The 14871-nt window shown below is 36.8% G+C and overlaps 1 protein-coding gene across 6 annotated transcripts in view; it reads right to left on the reverse strand.

Annotated features, from left to right (window-relative positions):
• Positions 1-14871, reverse strand: part of STAG2 (STAG2 cohesin complex component) — an 83127-nt gene that overhangs the window by 11386 nt on the left and 56870 nt on the right. For all 6 annotated transcript variants that reach the window (XM_068956744.1, XM_068956738.1, XM_068956740.1 and 3 more), the window contains exons 15-26: positions 14490-14607; positions 13673-13776; positions 12617-12709; positions 12328-12417; positions 11225-11428; positions 9538-9608; positions 9179-9266; positions 8995-9075; positions 4759-4851; positions 1994-2168; positions 1425-1564; positions 166-267 (exon numbers count right to left, since the gene is read on the reverse strand). In XM_068956744.1, the coding sequence (XP_068812845.1) occupies positions 166-267; positions 1425-1564; positions 1994-2168; positions 4759-4851; positions 8995-9075; positions 9179-9266; positions 9538-9608; positions 11225-11428; positions 12328-12417; positions 12617-12709; positions 13673-13776; positions 14490-14607 (1359 nt within the window). The remainder of the gene's footprint in view (positions 1-165; positions 268-1424; positions 1565-1993; positions 2169-4758; positions 4852-8994; positions 9076-9178; positions 9267-9537; positions 9609-11224; positions 11429-12327; positions 12418-12616; positions 12710-13672; positions 13777-14489; positions 14608-14871) is intronic.

The raw sequence follows: 14871 nt of genomic DNA on the forward strand, positions 1-14871 counted from the left end.
TTTTCCAAATAGTTGCAGAAAATGCATTTCATTTCAGATCTATTCATCCCTACCTTCCGTACAAATTTCTTCATGAATTTCTTACTCTAGCTATTAAACAAGAGAACATAATCTTCTATAGTATGGAACTTCATACATAAAATACTACAAGTAAATCATTCTTACCTGCTGCAAGCTAAGAATAAGCGTTTTAGCACACTGGATTTTATCTATTTGTCTTGTTTTACTCATTGTTTCTTTAATAATATCACCGTAGTCATTGTAATACTAGGAAAAATCCAAACACAATAGGTTAATAGGTTAGGATTTTAGTTGAAAGCATTACAATTACCTAACTCTTCAGAAAACGACATTTAGGATATGCCACTTAAAAAAATTTCAAACGTTTCAAAAAGGAAAAACCAATTCTAACATGTTCGTGATTATAACATCATAAAGATTATATTCTAAAATATCTCCAAAATGATAAATACCCATAAAATCCAAAAGCTCTCCACTTCTTCTCACAGTTGTTTAAAGTCATTGGTATCAGTTTAGCGGCAAAATGACCTATTTATCTTCAAGTTCATGACTCATTTGTGAACGACACGTGTTGACCCCTTTAGAGTACAGGATATGGATCTAATCTTTTCAGTAACTCCTATGACTCTAGCCAGGAAAATTCCATTTTCTGTACTAAAAGGAAGCATTACGGCTATGAGGCTATCCATAATTTTTTTCCAATCAAGACAAACGCCTGTTCTGTTTTTAAAATATTTAAGGTTCAGTGAAGACCTAATTAGTTAAGTGATTCAAAATGTGTATAGGGCAGTCAGATAGAAAAAAGCATGCTATCCAATGTCCTCTTTATTTTTTTTTAAGGTAAACCATAAAGGAGCAAAGTTTTACCCTGTTCACAAGAACAGAACTCATATCATTGTGCAGTTGTTAATCCCAGGTGCCAAGTAGGGATTTCATACTGAACTAGGATAGAAACAGATATAAAGAATACAATTTTTCTAGGGAAGAATGTAAATTCTCAAACCAATGTTTTTTTGTCTTCTACAAAATTAAGTTGCAATTATTTGATACGGCTAAACATTGGATTGATCTCTGTAAGAAGATTCTTAAAAAGCCTCAGTTTATTACTGAAGTAAAAACATACCATGAATCAAATAAGAAATAAGTCTACTAAAAACAAATTACGAACAATTACCAGGTTTCCCCACTATCACATACACATGAGTTTTGGAATCATCTCAGACAGTTCCCCCCTTCCCCATGGAAAAAGAATTCTTAAAAGCCTACAAACTACTATTAGGAGTTTTGAAATCTTCACATTTTGAAATTTTTTAGAATAAAAATTAAATAGTAATATTAAAAAAAAGAATCGGTGTTATATTTTAGTAGTTTTATGAAGTATCACGACCAGGCTTCAGATGTACCTTCATATATTGCTTAAAAATATCTGCAGCAGTATTCATTTCCACCACAGTATATACAATGAGTTTACAGAAAGCTGCAAGTAGATTTCTTCTTTTGTGCAACGCTTCAATTTTGCTAGCTTCATCATCCTGCTGTCCATCTGAAAAGAGTTCAGATCATGAAAAATGTCAGGTTTAAATACTTCGTATTTATATAAAGTGACAGGGGCTAGCGATCAGGATTCAGAGATTCAAATCTCTGTTCTGACAGCAACACATTTCATTGCTCACTGACAAATCTCTCTTTCTGAAATGGAGACGTACTTATGCCTGTTAAACGAAGCCTTCACCAAGATTATCCAACACAATCTCCCCCCCCCCCCCCCCCCCCCCCCCCCCAAAAAAAAAAGTGCTTTACTCAGCTGCTGATGTTTAAAAGACAAACTTGCCTCTGTGCTCGTACACGCTTCCAGGCCAGGGGGCAAAGGGAACTACTCCCTTCTCCCCCTCACAAACAGAATAGGCTACACTGACAAATGTATTAGTCAGGCAAATAACATTAAGAAAGGAAACAGAAGTTTTATACAAACCTGCACTATTATTATCATCATCCTGATCAATGAAGACATGATCTAAAATAAAACTGAGTAGTTCGGATTGCAACGAAGAATCAGGAGTGTAAACAAGTGGCTCCAACATATCACGTCCTCCTGTCATAATCTGATGACTGAAGATCATCAACACGTCGCACAGAATTGTGAATGCCTATTAAAAAGAAAACTTAATAAGTACCTGTTTAGAAACTAGATTTTAATTCTGATTTAAATAGAGAATATTGTATTTCCACTGAACAAAACACTTATTCAGAGCCCAACTCGGTACACAGGCCTCTAAGCCTTGACTAAACAGGCCAACATGTGAATAGTTTCGTGCCCAGGACTGCTGTATGGAGGCTGGGTCTGTAAATAAAAATATTGCACAGATGAAGCCAAATGAATACCAAGATATTCTCAGACTAAATCAAGAGGAGCCCCAATCTCCCAAATTCTGCCTTACATTAGGTAGATAGCAACACAGCACAGTCCACTTTTTTTTTTTTTTGAATAGTTTTCATCACATTTATAAAATGTCTAACACAGCTGAGGCCACTCAATCCCTTCAAATCCTAGTTTGTCTTGCTTTTAAAAATAAGCAACCACCTCTACAATCTTGTAGATTGTGCAAACTTGTGTATCTGACATCAGATTCAAACTCCTGTACCCTGCTCCCCTGGAAGTTCTGAACATATCAGCAACCAGATCGACGTTCTTCAAACTAAAAGACCTGCTTAACCTTACACTGCTTAGTACTGGGCCTCATTTCTTCACCTACTTCCATTCTAACAGGCAGATCTGCTCCCGAACTCCTCAAAAGACGTACCACCGATTTCTTGGTCAAGGAAATACATACGCACCCCTCACCACCGATTTCTTGGTCAAGGAAATACATATGCACCCCTCAAGTCCCTTGTGCCTTTTCATGTGATGAGAGGGGGGCAAGCAGAATCACGTGTCATAAGTCAGTCGCCTGTAGCCTACATGACTACCTGTCTGTAGTCCTAGTTTTATAGCCAGGAGCCAGGAACAGTCAGTAGTCTTAATTATGCCAGTCCTATGCAGACCCAGATCTTGGGTATACAAAGACCTTTGCAGAACTTGAATAATGTTACTCATACTTTCACACCCTACATCTTGTGATTTTGATACTAGATAGCTCTTTAATAGACTTAAAGTGCACCTATTCAGCTCCAGTAAGAAAATATTCTTGTTATAGCAAGCAGAATTTCAAAAGCTGCACTTGTCTGATTCAGTGGACGAGATTTTCAACTTCAGGCTCAACCAAGTTTTTATCTTTTGCAGCTAAAATGTTCCTGGCTTTCGACTTGTAAATTACAAAGTATACCTGGAAGATAGTTTGGTCCTTTCTCTATAGAGAGATACTTCATTTTTCATTTTAGCATTCTGAAGGTTGTTTAAGGGCTTTACTTATAGTTTGTCCTGCTATCAACAACCCCTGCTTTGCAGTGAAATTTCAAACTCCTACAAGTGTCCTGTCTGGAGAACTACTTGATAATCGACTGGAAGAGGGCCAGCCCCTACAGCTTAAACTTTTTCTCCAACTCAGCTACCTACAGAACTCAAAGCAAGTATTTCCCAAGACAATGTCTCAATCCTGGTTGAATAGAAAAAAAATAAAAAACCCCAAACCCTCATACCTGCATTCTTCTTCAAAAACGGAGAGCTTTGCCTCCTACCTAAGATATCAGATACTTTACTTACATAGGACTAAACTCTCCCTCAGGAAGGGCAACTGTATGAGCAGCTGACTACAAAACCAGTAAAATGAGAAAAGCCATCAGGATGCAATTCACTGGAAATCAAGCAAGTTTCAAACTTTACTCATTGTCCTAGTTCTTTGCGTCTGAAGCTCGGATCACATCTTTTCCCAGCAGTACACCGTTATTGAGGCTACCAAGCACTTGCTAGAATAGTCTCCCATTACACCTCTAAACAATACTGTTAACGGTTAACCAGCGTGTGAGTGTACAGAAGGGTGGCCACACAAAAGAAATACCACTTGTCAGCAATAAAATCCCCTCAGTTACAGTGCATATATATGCATGGTGAGTACTCATCCTTTTTATTCTGATCTAGAGACCCTCAAAATCCCGGCATTCTGAAGGAATGAGGTGCTTGTTCTGCATGCAGCAACACGAAGGGTACACAGAAATTGCCCGTGCACGTATTCACAGATTTGCAGTGGGAGGAGGAAGGTTGTTTTATTAAAGAGTCTTGAGTGCTTGGGCACCTACATATCACAGTGCAAATGTGCAAAGAGAAAAGTATAAAAAATTTCAAAAAAAACACTCCTCTCTTTTAAATAACTGTCCCTCGTTCTTCTGAACTTGAGGCTATGAACCTGTATTTAGCTCCACTGAAGGTGTGTGTGCAAACCCACATTAGCCAGAGTTTTGAATTGGAACTCTCCCACTGAAATTACCAAGTAGAATGCTTCTAGAGTACACCTGGCCAGTCACTGTTTAAGGAAAATAAAAGTAGGAGCAGAAGTTTAGACTACATAAAATTATTAGAATTATGTTTTAACCGAGTCTGAAATCCTACCTAAATTACCCAAAGGCAGACAAGTATGCAAGTACTGTGTATATGGAGCCTTGAAGGGCACTAAGTGTAAGCATCCAAGACACTTGCACCACAGTGCTATGTAAGTGTGAAAAGTTCCTCTTGCTAATATTTCTCAATACCTTTAAAAGCTTAACAATATTAAATGACTGCACAGATAAGTAACAATCACTAACCTGTTCCTTAACAGCAGTGTTTACATTGGTCAGGTAGTGTTGACAGATTTGACAGAACACTCTCATCTGCTTCTTTAAACGCAGAAGATCCTCCTTTAAAGAAAAGGATTTCAAAGAACAGTTTTACTTTTTCATCTTTGTATTAGCAACACAACATATACCTTTTCACAGAGCTATCCACTACAGACCTCAGTGGTTTTGACAAAGCCCAATACCTTAGTTCGGCTCACCACAAACACAATTAGCAATTTCCTTGTTCTTGTCACGCTCTGCTTACCACAAATAGACAGAAGAGTTGGGAAAAAATTAGTATAGTTAGCATAAAATAAGTTTCAGAGCACAAAGCTTTTTTTTTTTCTTTTACACGTACACCTGTATTTTTAACCCAGATCATGAACTTGGCATAGCTGTTTGTTACTAAAACAGACATGGCTCCATCTTAATGGTAACTGAATTTAAAAAAAGGGAGGGAAAAAAAGGAAAAAAAATCCCACAACGCTGCTTGAGGATAAGAGAGGAAAACGTCAGATAGGGATTGGGTATTTTTCCTCTTCTATAAAAAGGTAACATAATGATGCAATAATTTCCAGAAAACTAGACTAGAGAGCAAATAAAGTAGGCAAACTGGTACAAACCATCCTGTACAAATAGCATCCTGTGCAGTATAGGGTACCTAGGAGCTGGGACACTAGACCTATCAATTGTCTATGTGAAGACTCCAGTCCAGGAGGAACTGGAGAAGACACATAACGTGTCATATACGCTTCATATACAAGACATTAACTTTATAACCAGCATCAGTTCAGAAACACACCTCAGAAATTTAAAAACCATCCGTTAAGAAGTAAAAAGCATCACACGTGCAACCCCCTTCCACGTCACACACAAACACACTCACTTTTTCAGAGCTTAGACTGAAACAGAAAGCTGCATTTTCACTTTGTGCCTTTGATTAAAGGGATTTAATTCTATAGCTCCTACGTATGACCATGTTAAGAAAAGCACAAAGAAAATTATGCCATCCTCTTTTTTAATTCTCTGACAAAAACTAGCACGTGAAAGTTGCATATAAAAGGAAATCTTTCTTAGGAATAACTTCATTCTAATCTTAAGTCTTTCAAGGGCTGTGAGAGGCTAAGGAAGATGGACAACCCCTACCTAATCACCCAACCTCTTTGTCAGAGGAAAGGGAAAACAGGGGGAAAAAAGGAAAAGAATGGAACGAAGATGGGTTACAAGGGAAAATAAGAACAGTTATTGAAAACTCAATATTCTATGTCTTAAAACCCTACCTTGTTTGCCATAAAACATTTATGAAGCTCAGAGCCCTTTCAGAACTGCTTTCAGTTAAAAGCAAATTTGGCACCCTTGATCTCCTAGTTTGTTTAATGAACAATGCTGCCCTTCAGCTCAAACATACATGAACTGTATCACACATGTATAAGGTATAACATGCCTACTACTCTTTTTCAATGCCTGTTTCTGTGCATAGTAATTACAAGTTCATTGGGAAGAGAAATTCATTACTCGGAAGCAGCAACACAGGCCGGCACCTTCTCCCGGAGCACAATACTCCAAACGCTACCTTTAAGGTGAGGGAGAGCTCCACAGAACCCAAAGTCAGGAGACCATTAGTTTCTGACTCAAGCTGACAAGTGAACAACAAGGGCTTCAAAAGCATATAATGACTGACAAAGTTACATATCCATAGCCCAGGCTGAAAGCAACCAGCAGCGCTGTATCACAGACATAATGGAAACAAGACAGTGGCAGAGCTGAAAGGAGAATCGGCTCTGGACACAGCTTTTTCTCCACCGTATTCACCCATCACTTTGTGATTGGCTCACAAAGAGGAGGACTGTCATCACTGTAGTAGTAGGAAAGTCATTATTACTGGGTACCAGAACTTGTAATTGGATAACACTACTAAGAAGCAGTGCCTAGAGGCCTCTGCCTTTAAGGGAACAGGTAACACATCAGTATAATGTGTCATTTAATCCCAAGAGGAATCACAAAAGCAACAGCTGCTTATTGACTAAGACTGAACAGAGTTTCAGTATACCATCTTTTAATAACACTTTCACTACACAAATTCATCTCCCAGCATTCACCAGTCACACTACTATACTTGATATCAGGAGAACTATACATATGAGTATTTTCTTTCCTGTGTACAGAGTTGTTCCTTTAAAGTTTAATAGATATCAAATTACTTCTATAGTCTTTTAATTTAACAGCCTATATTCTGAAGCCAATTCCCAAATTTAGTTGATCTGTTCATAAACAGCACACGTCTAAAAAAAGTAGAGCACAGGCACAGGACACCGCTGCTGGCGATGCGCTTCCACTTCTTTGCTGTTATGTTCCACAGGCAACCAAGCAGAAATCGACGGAACTTTTTCTACGTACGTGGTACGCTTGACAGTAGTCAATCAGTTAAATATAACAAATTAGGTTTAACTTCTGAACCAGAACTACAAGCGCTTTAATTTACAAAGTTTTATTATACAGGAACAGAAAATAGTCTCAATAAAGGACCACTTTTTCAAGTAAGTTCCCTATATTCCTGCTGAAAATACTACAATTTACATTTTACTGTACAACAACTAAGTTAATGTGCATTTCTATGAACTTAACTTTTCAGTATTTTGTTCAGCTTCTGCAGTCAGGCTTGTGACAAAGCCTTAATCACTACCAAATACTCCACCGTTCCATTCAAAAAATTCAGATCACTGCTCCTCTTCTAAAGAGGCCCCCAAATTCTTAATTCACAGATAAGCAGCTTTCAATAATTTATGTATCCACTTACTGTCAGATATCTGGGGTTTTGCAAACATTAAAAGCTATTAAAAGTTAGACAGTAAAATAGTCAGCCAGTGTGCGTTGAAGAAGTTCGGATTTATTTAATAGACCTTCAGATTCCACACAAAGTCAGTCGGTGTTCTACATTATAAAAGAAACTCATGCAAGCCATACAGAAGGCCTCTCACTCCTATCCTCTACTAGATGCACACATTACAATATCCAAAAATACTGAAGAGAGCAAAAATGTATACTTCCTCACATGAAAAAAATTTGACTGTAACAATGAAGTATTAACATTAACCATAAATTATAATTTACTGTTTACAATTTGATAATGAGTTAGCTTAATTTTCTCCCTAATAAATTATCAGAGATGTCTACAAATTCTTTTTTTTAATTAATTACAGATATGGCAATCAAGGGATTTCAGAAGGCTCAAAAATTGCTTATTTCAACTCTCATACAGGATGTGTTATCAGTAGCTCCAATAACAGAAAGCGAAATTCCAGTGTAAATTCCAGGTGAAACAACACCAAATGGATGGTTACTATGGAACTACAGAAGGCTTCTGCAAAGAAGTGCTTAATTTTAACACAGGTACCCAGAGCACAGTTTTCTGCGCTCTGACTTATGAAGTCTATTCTGAACTGGCTGGCTCTGCATTAGGCACTTCACATAACAAGCCACATAACCACCCTTTCTTATACCAATGCTGCCCAGTGCGCGCAAGGAACCTTAATCCTCCCTCCAAGATTTTTCAAACCTACAGAAGTTAAGATACATTTGCCACAGCTTTGCCATTCAAGATTATTATAAATAAAATCTGAAAAAGAAAGAGCTCTCTTGCTATTTTTCTGAGAAATCTTGAAATTTTTAAACTTAATCTTTGTGAGCCTTCGTTTAACAGCATATTTAAAAGATTTATGAAGAGCAACAAAACACAAATGCAATATAGAGAACAACAGGAATACTATGACAGTGCAAATTCCTATTTTTATATTTCACTGAGTTGTCACTGATACATCACGGTTTGCAAACAAATTCAAACCCAATACGTACTTCGGAGAAGTAAAAAACACTGCACTGTATTTTAGAGTCGGCTTTCTTCTCCTCCTAAATATTGTTACTTTGTTAGGCTAAAAGGTACTGAATTCCTTTACTCTAGTTGCTTTAATATTCTGTCAATTTGAACATAATATTGACATTCAAATAATAATTAACAAATGAAAAAAAAATTTAGAGAAATACTAGGTTTTAAAAACAAAGCGTTCTGAAATTAAAATGAAATTTAAAAATTATTAGAAACGCAGCTTTTGGTACCTAACAACATGAAAACTATGAATCCTAATCCTTTCCATCACACTTCCCACTTGATGACACTGCAGGTATGTGCAAACATTTATTTACCAGTACAACTGGAACAAGGCATACCTTTGTGGAACTGCTTTCAGTAATTTTCGCTAGCTGCCAAAGGATTACATAATGAGTACACTGCAGTGCATGAATAACAATCTGCAATCAAGAAGACAAAAAGTATTAGATGAAAGAGGACAATAAAAAACAGCAGCAAAAGCTATTTATTGCTGTAACTGAAGAGCTCATTTCAACTACAAACCTGTTCTGGCATGTCTCCATTTTCAATGCCAGTTTTTAATAACTTGTAGTTGCAGCCAAACAAGTCCCATCTTGACAGGTCATGAGCACTGGAAACAGTAGAAATGAGGCAAAGATGTAACTTAACAAACATTTTATTAAACTATTTCTGCAATTTGATGTTTACAATTACTTAACTGCCCTAAAAGAAACCCAAACCGAAGATTACAGTTTTGTGCGCGTTCCCATGCGATCTTACAAATCCTTTATTCAAGACGTTACATTATGCACAACACTCAGTTGTTCACACTAGACAGAGAAAAAAAAAAGCTGCAGTTACAGCTATCAATTAAAAAAAAAACCCGACACAAGTCTACTTACTTGTGGAAAGCAGTGATTCTCTTCAGTGTCGACAAGACTTGATAAGCATCATCTTCATCAGGTTCCTCTCCCTATTTAATAATCATAATTTGAGAAATTCTGTAATCAAGTATGCTAAGCAAACTAGAGAACTTAATTAAAAAAGGTATATAGATATTTATGAATGATGCACATTTTTGGGAGAGTTAAGAGAGTTCAAGAGAGAATGCAACACAAAGCACATCCCAAACAGTGCTTAAAGAGCAATCAGCCTTTACATTTAGAAGATGATCAGCAGCTCAAGGAGAAATGTGCTATATAGAAAAAAAATCTAGGATTTGAATACAATGTATTATGTAGGTGTTTCAATTTTCTCTGAAGAATCCAGCAGAGGCCACTATCAGACAATAGATACTAGAACAGATGGGCCACGGGTCAGTACTTCAATCTTTTATTAATCACAGATGAAAGTCTTTGAGAGAGATACAGGAAATGTTTTCATTTTTTCAAAACTCCTGATAAACTTGCATTTGGAGAAGGAAAAGCAGCAAAAAAGAAATGTTCAGAAACATTTAACTGTTAGTTAGGAATAGAGAATCATCTTTATTCTACATACGATCAACTCTCTGAAATCATGAAGAGCCTTGGTCAATACACAAGAGAGCGTTTAAGTCCAATGAATTTTACGCTTCTGTAGTTGCGCAATCTTATCGTACCCAAGTGCCATGGATTTCAACAACTCTTCAGTGTCTGCTATTTTCCTTCAATCCAAATATTTTAGATTTCATTTGCTTAGTTTACCTCTAGAAATTAATAGTTCTCTCTCTTTTTCACAAAGAGGGACTTAACGGATTACTACACTTTTCCCCTCGCCCCAGCTTCCCACAGTCTGTATATGTCTAGGGTTTCTAAGGTGGCATCCTAGTTCAGGACAAGGAGCCTGAGGAACAGGAGCAAACGTTAATAAGATAAAGTCTGTATCTCAGAACTGTGAAAAAAGAAGTCTAAGAGATGCTACCACCTGTACTCCCTTATCACAAATAAGGGGGAAGAGAAACAGGTTTTGTCTGAATATCAGAGACTCAGAGTGAAGTTAAATAACGGAACACAAAACTCTTACTCTTCAAGTTAATATACTATACAGAAAAAATGCTTTTTCGTTATTAATTGCATCTGTGCGCATACTAGAAGGGTGGGGGAAGTGTTAAGAAAAATGTTACTTATTATTTTAAGTTTTTTTCATCTTCTATGAACAGCAATATGCTATCATAGGCAAGACTAGCAACACTAGTACATCTGAAGAGAATCTTGCTGGAACTACAAAGCTACATCTCTCAAAAACATGAGCTTAGAAACCTAAAGGTGAAAACTTTATGCAACTTAGTAGCTCCTCTGAAATTTATCTTAAATTCTGAAAAGATACCTGCCCAAAGGAAGATTAAAGAATCGCTGTCCTAATATTAAAAAAAAAAAAAAACAATTTGAGTTCACGTATCACAATAACGATACCATGCTATTACTATGCTTAACCTAAGAGTTTTGAAAGTTGGAGTGAACGCTACGTTCCTAACTCACTGACTTCCATAGGAAGGTTTAAAAAAAAAAAAAAAAAAAAAAAAAAAAAAAAACACCACACACACACACACACACCACACACACTGGAAATATTTACAAGGGGAGGAAAAGATGATCTTGCACATTATAATACCTCTTGCAGGAAGTCTTCAAGAAGTCGATTAAACTTGTCTGCCAATTCATCTATTAACTGACTTCTTGCAATGTCAACTCTGTTAAAGATGGTAAATTCTTCATTACAGAGAGCATGGTACGTTTTTGAACAGGCTTCCAAAACATCTATATCTGTGTGCTTCTCTACAATATCCCGGATTTGTCGCAGTAAGGCATCCAAATGCTAAAAATAGAAAAAGATATATATATTTTTTTTTTTTACAACTGATAAAGCTTAGGGGATTTTTAAAGAGCAGTTCAATTTATTAAGTTCACAACTATGATACAGAACACAAAACACTTCTGGAAAACTAGTTAAACTTCAGAGTAAAGTAAATTTATTTTAAAGAAAATGAAGCAGGAGCTTGTCAAAGGCTCTTGCTTCGCTTTTGTTAAAAGTGATTTACTATATTAAAAAACATCAAAAATTCACAATCATTACTTTCTAATCTAACATGAATTCACAATGACAACTGAAGCATTTATCTCCTACCATGTAAGCATTTATACACAGTCCTGATTAACCGAAGATTTCGTTTCAGAATGCTCAGGTTTCAGGCACTAAAGTGAACTTCAGTTGTTCTTATGTGCCTCCTCTCACTCAAGAGTTGCTCACTGCTGCTCTTTGTCACCTCCAAGCTGTGCTGTCAACTAAACATTTGATTACTTTTTTGACCCTAACGATTTCCAGCTATTTGCTTCACAATGCAGCTCTGCAGAACAGTGCATCTGAGAAGGGGGAAGTAGAGGCAAGAACAGCTCACACCAGCTTCATCACCACAGCTGGTAAATTCAGAGCAGTAACTGCATGCTTTAATTTTTCAACTTTTTTCAAGCTATACTGGTAACAAGGTCTCTCTGGCCCGTTTTAATGGGGAATTTTAGAAAACTCAAACCTTTCAGGCTCTCTAGGAACAAGAGACAGTCAAAGCAGTGAAGTTCAGGTCTCATTCTCAATGAGGTTTACAATAAAGCAAGTCACATGCAAAAACCCTGCACCTACAATGGTGACTGAAATTCCAGTATGAAAGTTAAATTCATTTCTTCCCCTTTCATGTTAAGTATCATTGAGCGCTACGTTACCTTTTCTAATCGCCCCGTTGTGTAAATTTCCAAATCAAAGTACTGTGGCAACTGTAGTAAGTTGGTGACTTTCTCTGCATCTACAGAATACTGTTAAATTCAAAAGAAAAAATATTTAAAGTATTTTGGATATAACAGTACAGTTCGTCTTAAAATAATCAAACATTAATAACAACTAATAGGAAAAATATTAAAGTTGTGCAAACCATACAATTGATTAACAGAAACTCTTACTACTTGCTTAACATTTTAACAGCAGCCCATCAGTAAGAGATGGGATTAAACTTACCTTTGCTAACAACTGAGGAAGTGCGACTGCAAAGAGTTCTGTAATTTTTGTCCTGTCATCCAACTGGGTTTTCTTTTCCTTTGCTGTCAGCACCTAAAATATAGTTATTGTAAAGATTTTACAATTAATAGCTCTGATACAAAGTTTCATTAGCATAATTAGGTACAGAGACCTTCTAATATCATTATAAAATATCAACGTAAAATTCTTTTATATATACACACTGTACTAATCACGCTCTCCCTCATATGAGGCGAGTTTGCCTCCACAAGGTCAATATAAAAATTTTCTACAACTCTCAAAAAAAGGCAATTTAAAGTCGCACTTAACGTTACCCAGATTACTTTGAAAATAACGTGACAACCTAAAACAAAAGGTTAATTTATCTTCCTTAAAACAAATGCCATGATTAGAATGTTTTCGTGACAGTGACAGCAAACAGCAAACCCTTCAGCTCAGCTTGCTCATGATTTTTAATGATTTGTATTCATTCAGTTCATATTCCAGTTAGGTCTTCCTAGCCAAATAAGTTGTCAATTCATATCTGAACTGGTTTCTTACTAACGGCTGCACGACTTCTGAAAACGCTTCCGTTCCTTGCTTAACCCCTCAGTAAAACGGGGCTGCCTACATACTATGCAATCAGAGAAAAGATCAGATGGTTGGGGTCAGAAAACTGGACCGTGGTCCTTCCAAAGAGACTGAATAGCATATCCCCTCGCCCTCATTTTACCACTCTTTTTCAAATTGAAAATAATCTTAGCTTTTCCAAATACAGCATTTTGTTCTCCTTTCCAACCAATACTTCTTTTGAAACTAATTTTAACTACCTTTCATAGTAAAAACAAAAATAGTAGCACAAACAAAATTCAGCACACGCCAAGATCCTGAAAAAGTGAACGAACCAAAGTAGTCAAATACTGGCAGCAAAGCAGACTGAAATTGCATTTTTGAATCCATTCCCCTCAGCAGCAACAGCCTACAATATTTTCCTTCTTCCCACAGTTCCTGCTCAGCCATTCCCACATCTCTAGAGAAGTAGCTTTTAGCTCCTACCCGTTTCCCTGTTCCTCTTCCCACAGGAGGATGACATTCAGCTGCTTGTCGAATTGTACAAAGCATTATTTCAATCAGTGCACTTTCCTGTCTATCTGTTAAAGCTGAAATTTAAGAAACACGTGTTAATATACAGCTTGCTTTATTTGCCGTTTTCCATAAGTATTAGTATCTAAGGACAAAAATACGTTTGTTAAGAAAAGAGGCATGTGGGCCAAAAGCTCGTTTCTGCGTGCGTTGGGGGCAGGGAGAGACGCACAAGAGAAGCGCCCAAGAAGCACTCTATAAAACAGCACAGAAAAACATTCAAAATTGAGGAAATTGCATAGGATGAGTCATACAGCAGGATGAAACAAATTTTGAGTTTTATAATCATTTTAGTTCTTCTTCATTATTCAGAGATCCTTTTTATAGGACCTATGGAATTACAGAATTATCCCAGGGCTTTTTTGTCCCATTATAAAAAAAAAAGTATTTTTCCATATAATAGTTTCAACATTCAATAAAAGAACCAGTTTCACAGGCAACTTTGAGTTTCTCTAATGCCAGAGGCGCAGCCTAAACCTGTGAAACAGCAGGGCAACTGGACACTGCATACTTATTCCCTCTTCTCTCCCTACCTTTTCTTTCCTCCATACCAGAAGTGATCTCCTCCTACTCCATCCTAATGTTCAATAATTAGCATTAGCAACTTATTATGGCTATGCAAAAAAGTAGAGAATATGAGTACCGATAAATGCACACATCCTATTTACTCATGAAACAAGACTAAAAGGAACTGCATAGCAATATACAAAGATCCACTAAAATCTCTTACGCTCTTCTCCATTGAGAGGCTCCTCCAACAGAAGACTGTTCATACATTCCCAGTCCTTCAAGAGATCTGTTGCACAGTCCCACATGCTGTCCACAAGATAAGCAGCATGTTCATGCAACTAAAAATGAGAAGACAAAGTTTTTCCTAATCAGTAATGCAGTTGACTAAAGAAATTGCTACAGCACAGTCAATTTTTCTTGCTGCCTCTTGACTGTAGTAGGAAACCACAGATATTTTGAGAGTTCTCTGGCACAACAGAAGCCTCTCCCTCCCAGTACACTTAGGAGATGAAATACAGATCAACCGTTACCAAGAATATACTATGAAGTGCTAGGATATCTAGCAGAATCTGGTTTTATTTTATTTTATTTTATTTTCTACT

Source organism: Struthio camelus, chromosome 11, assembly GCF_040807025.1.
Source record: "Struthio camelus isolate bStrCam1 chromosome 11, bStrCam1.hap1, whole genome shotgun sequence".
Taxonomy (NCBI): domain Eukaryota; kingdom Metazoa; phylum Chordata; class Aves; order Struthioniformes; family Struthionidae; genus Struthio; species Struthio camelus.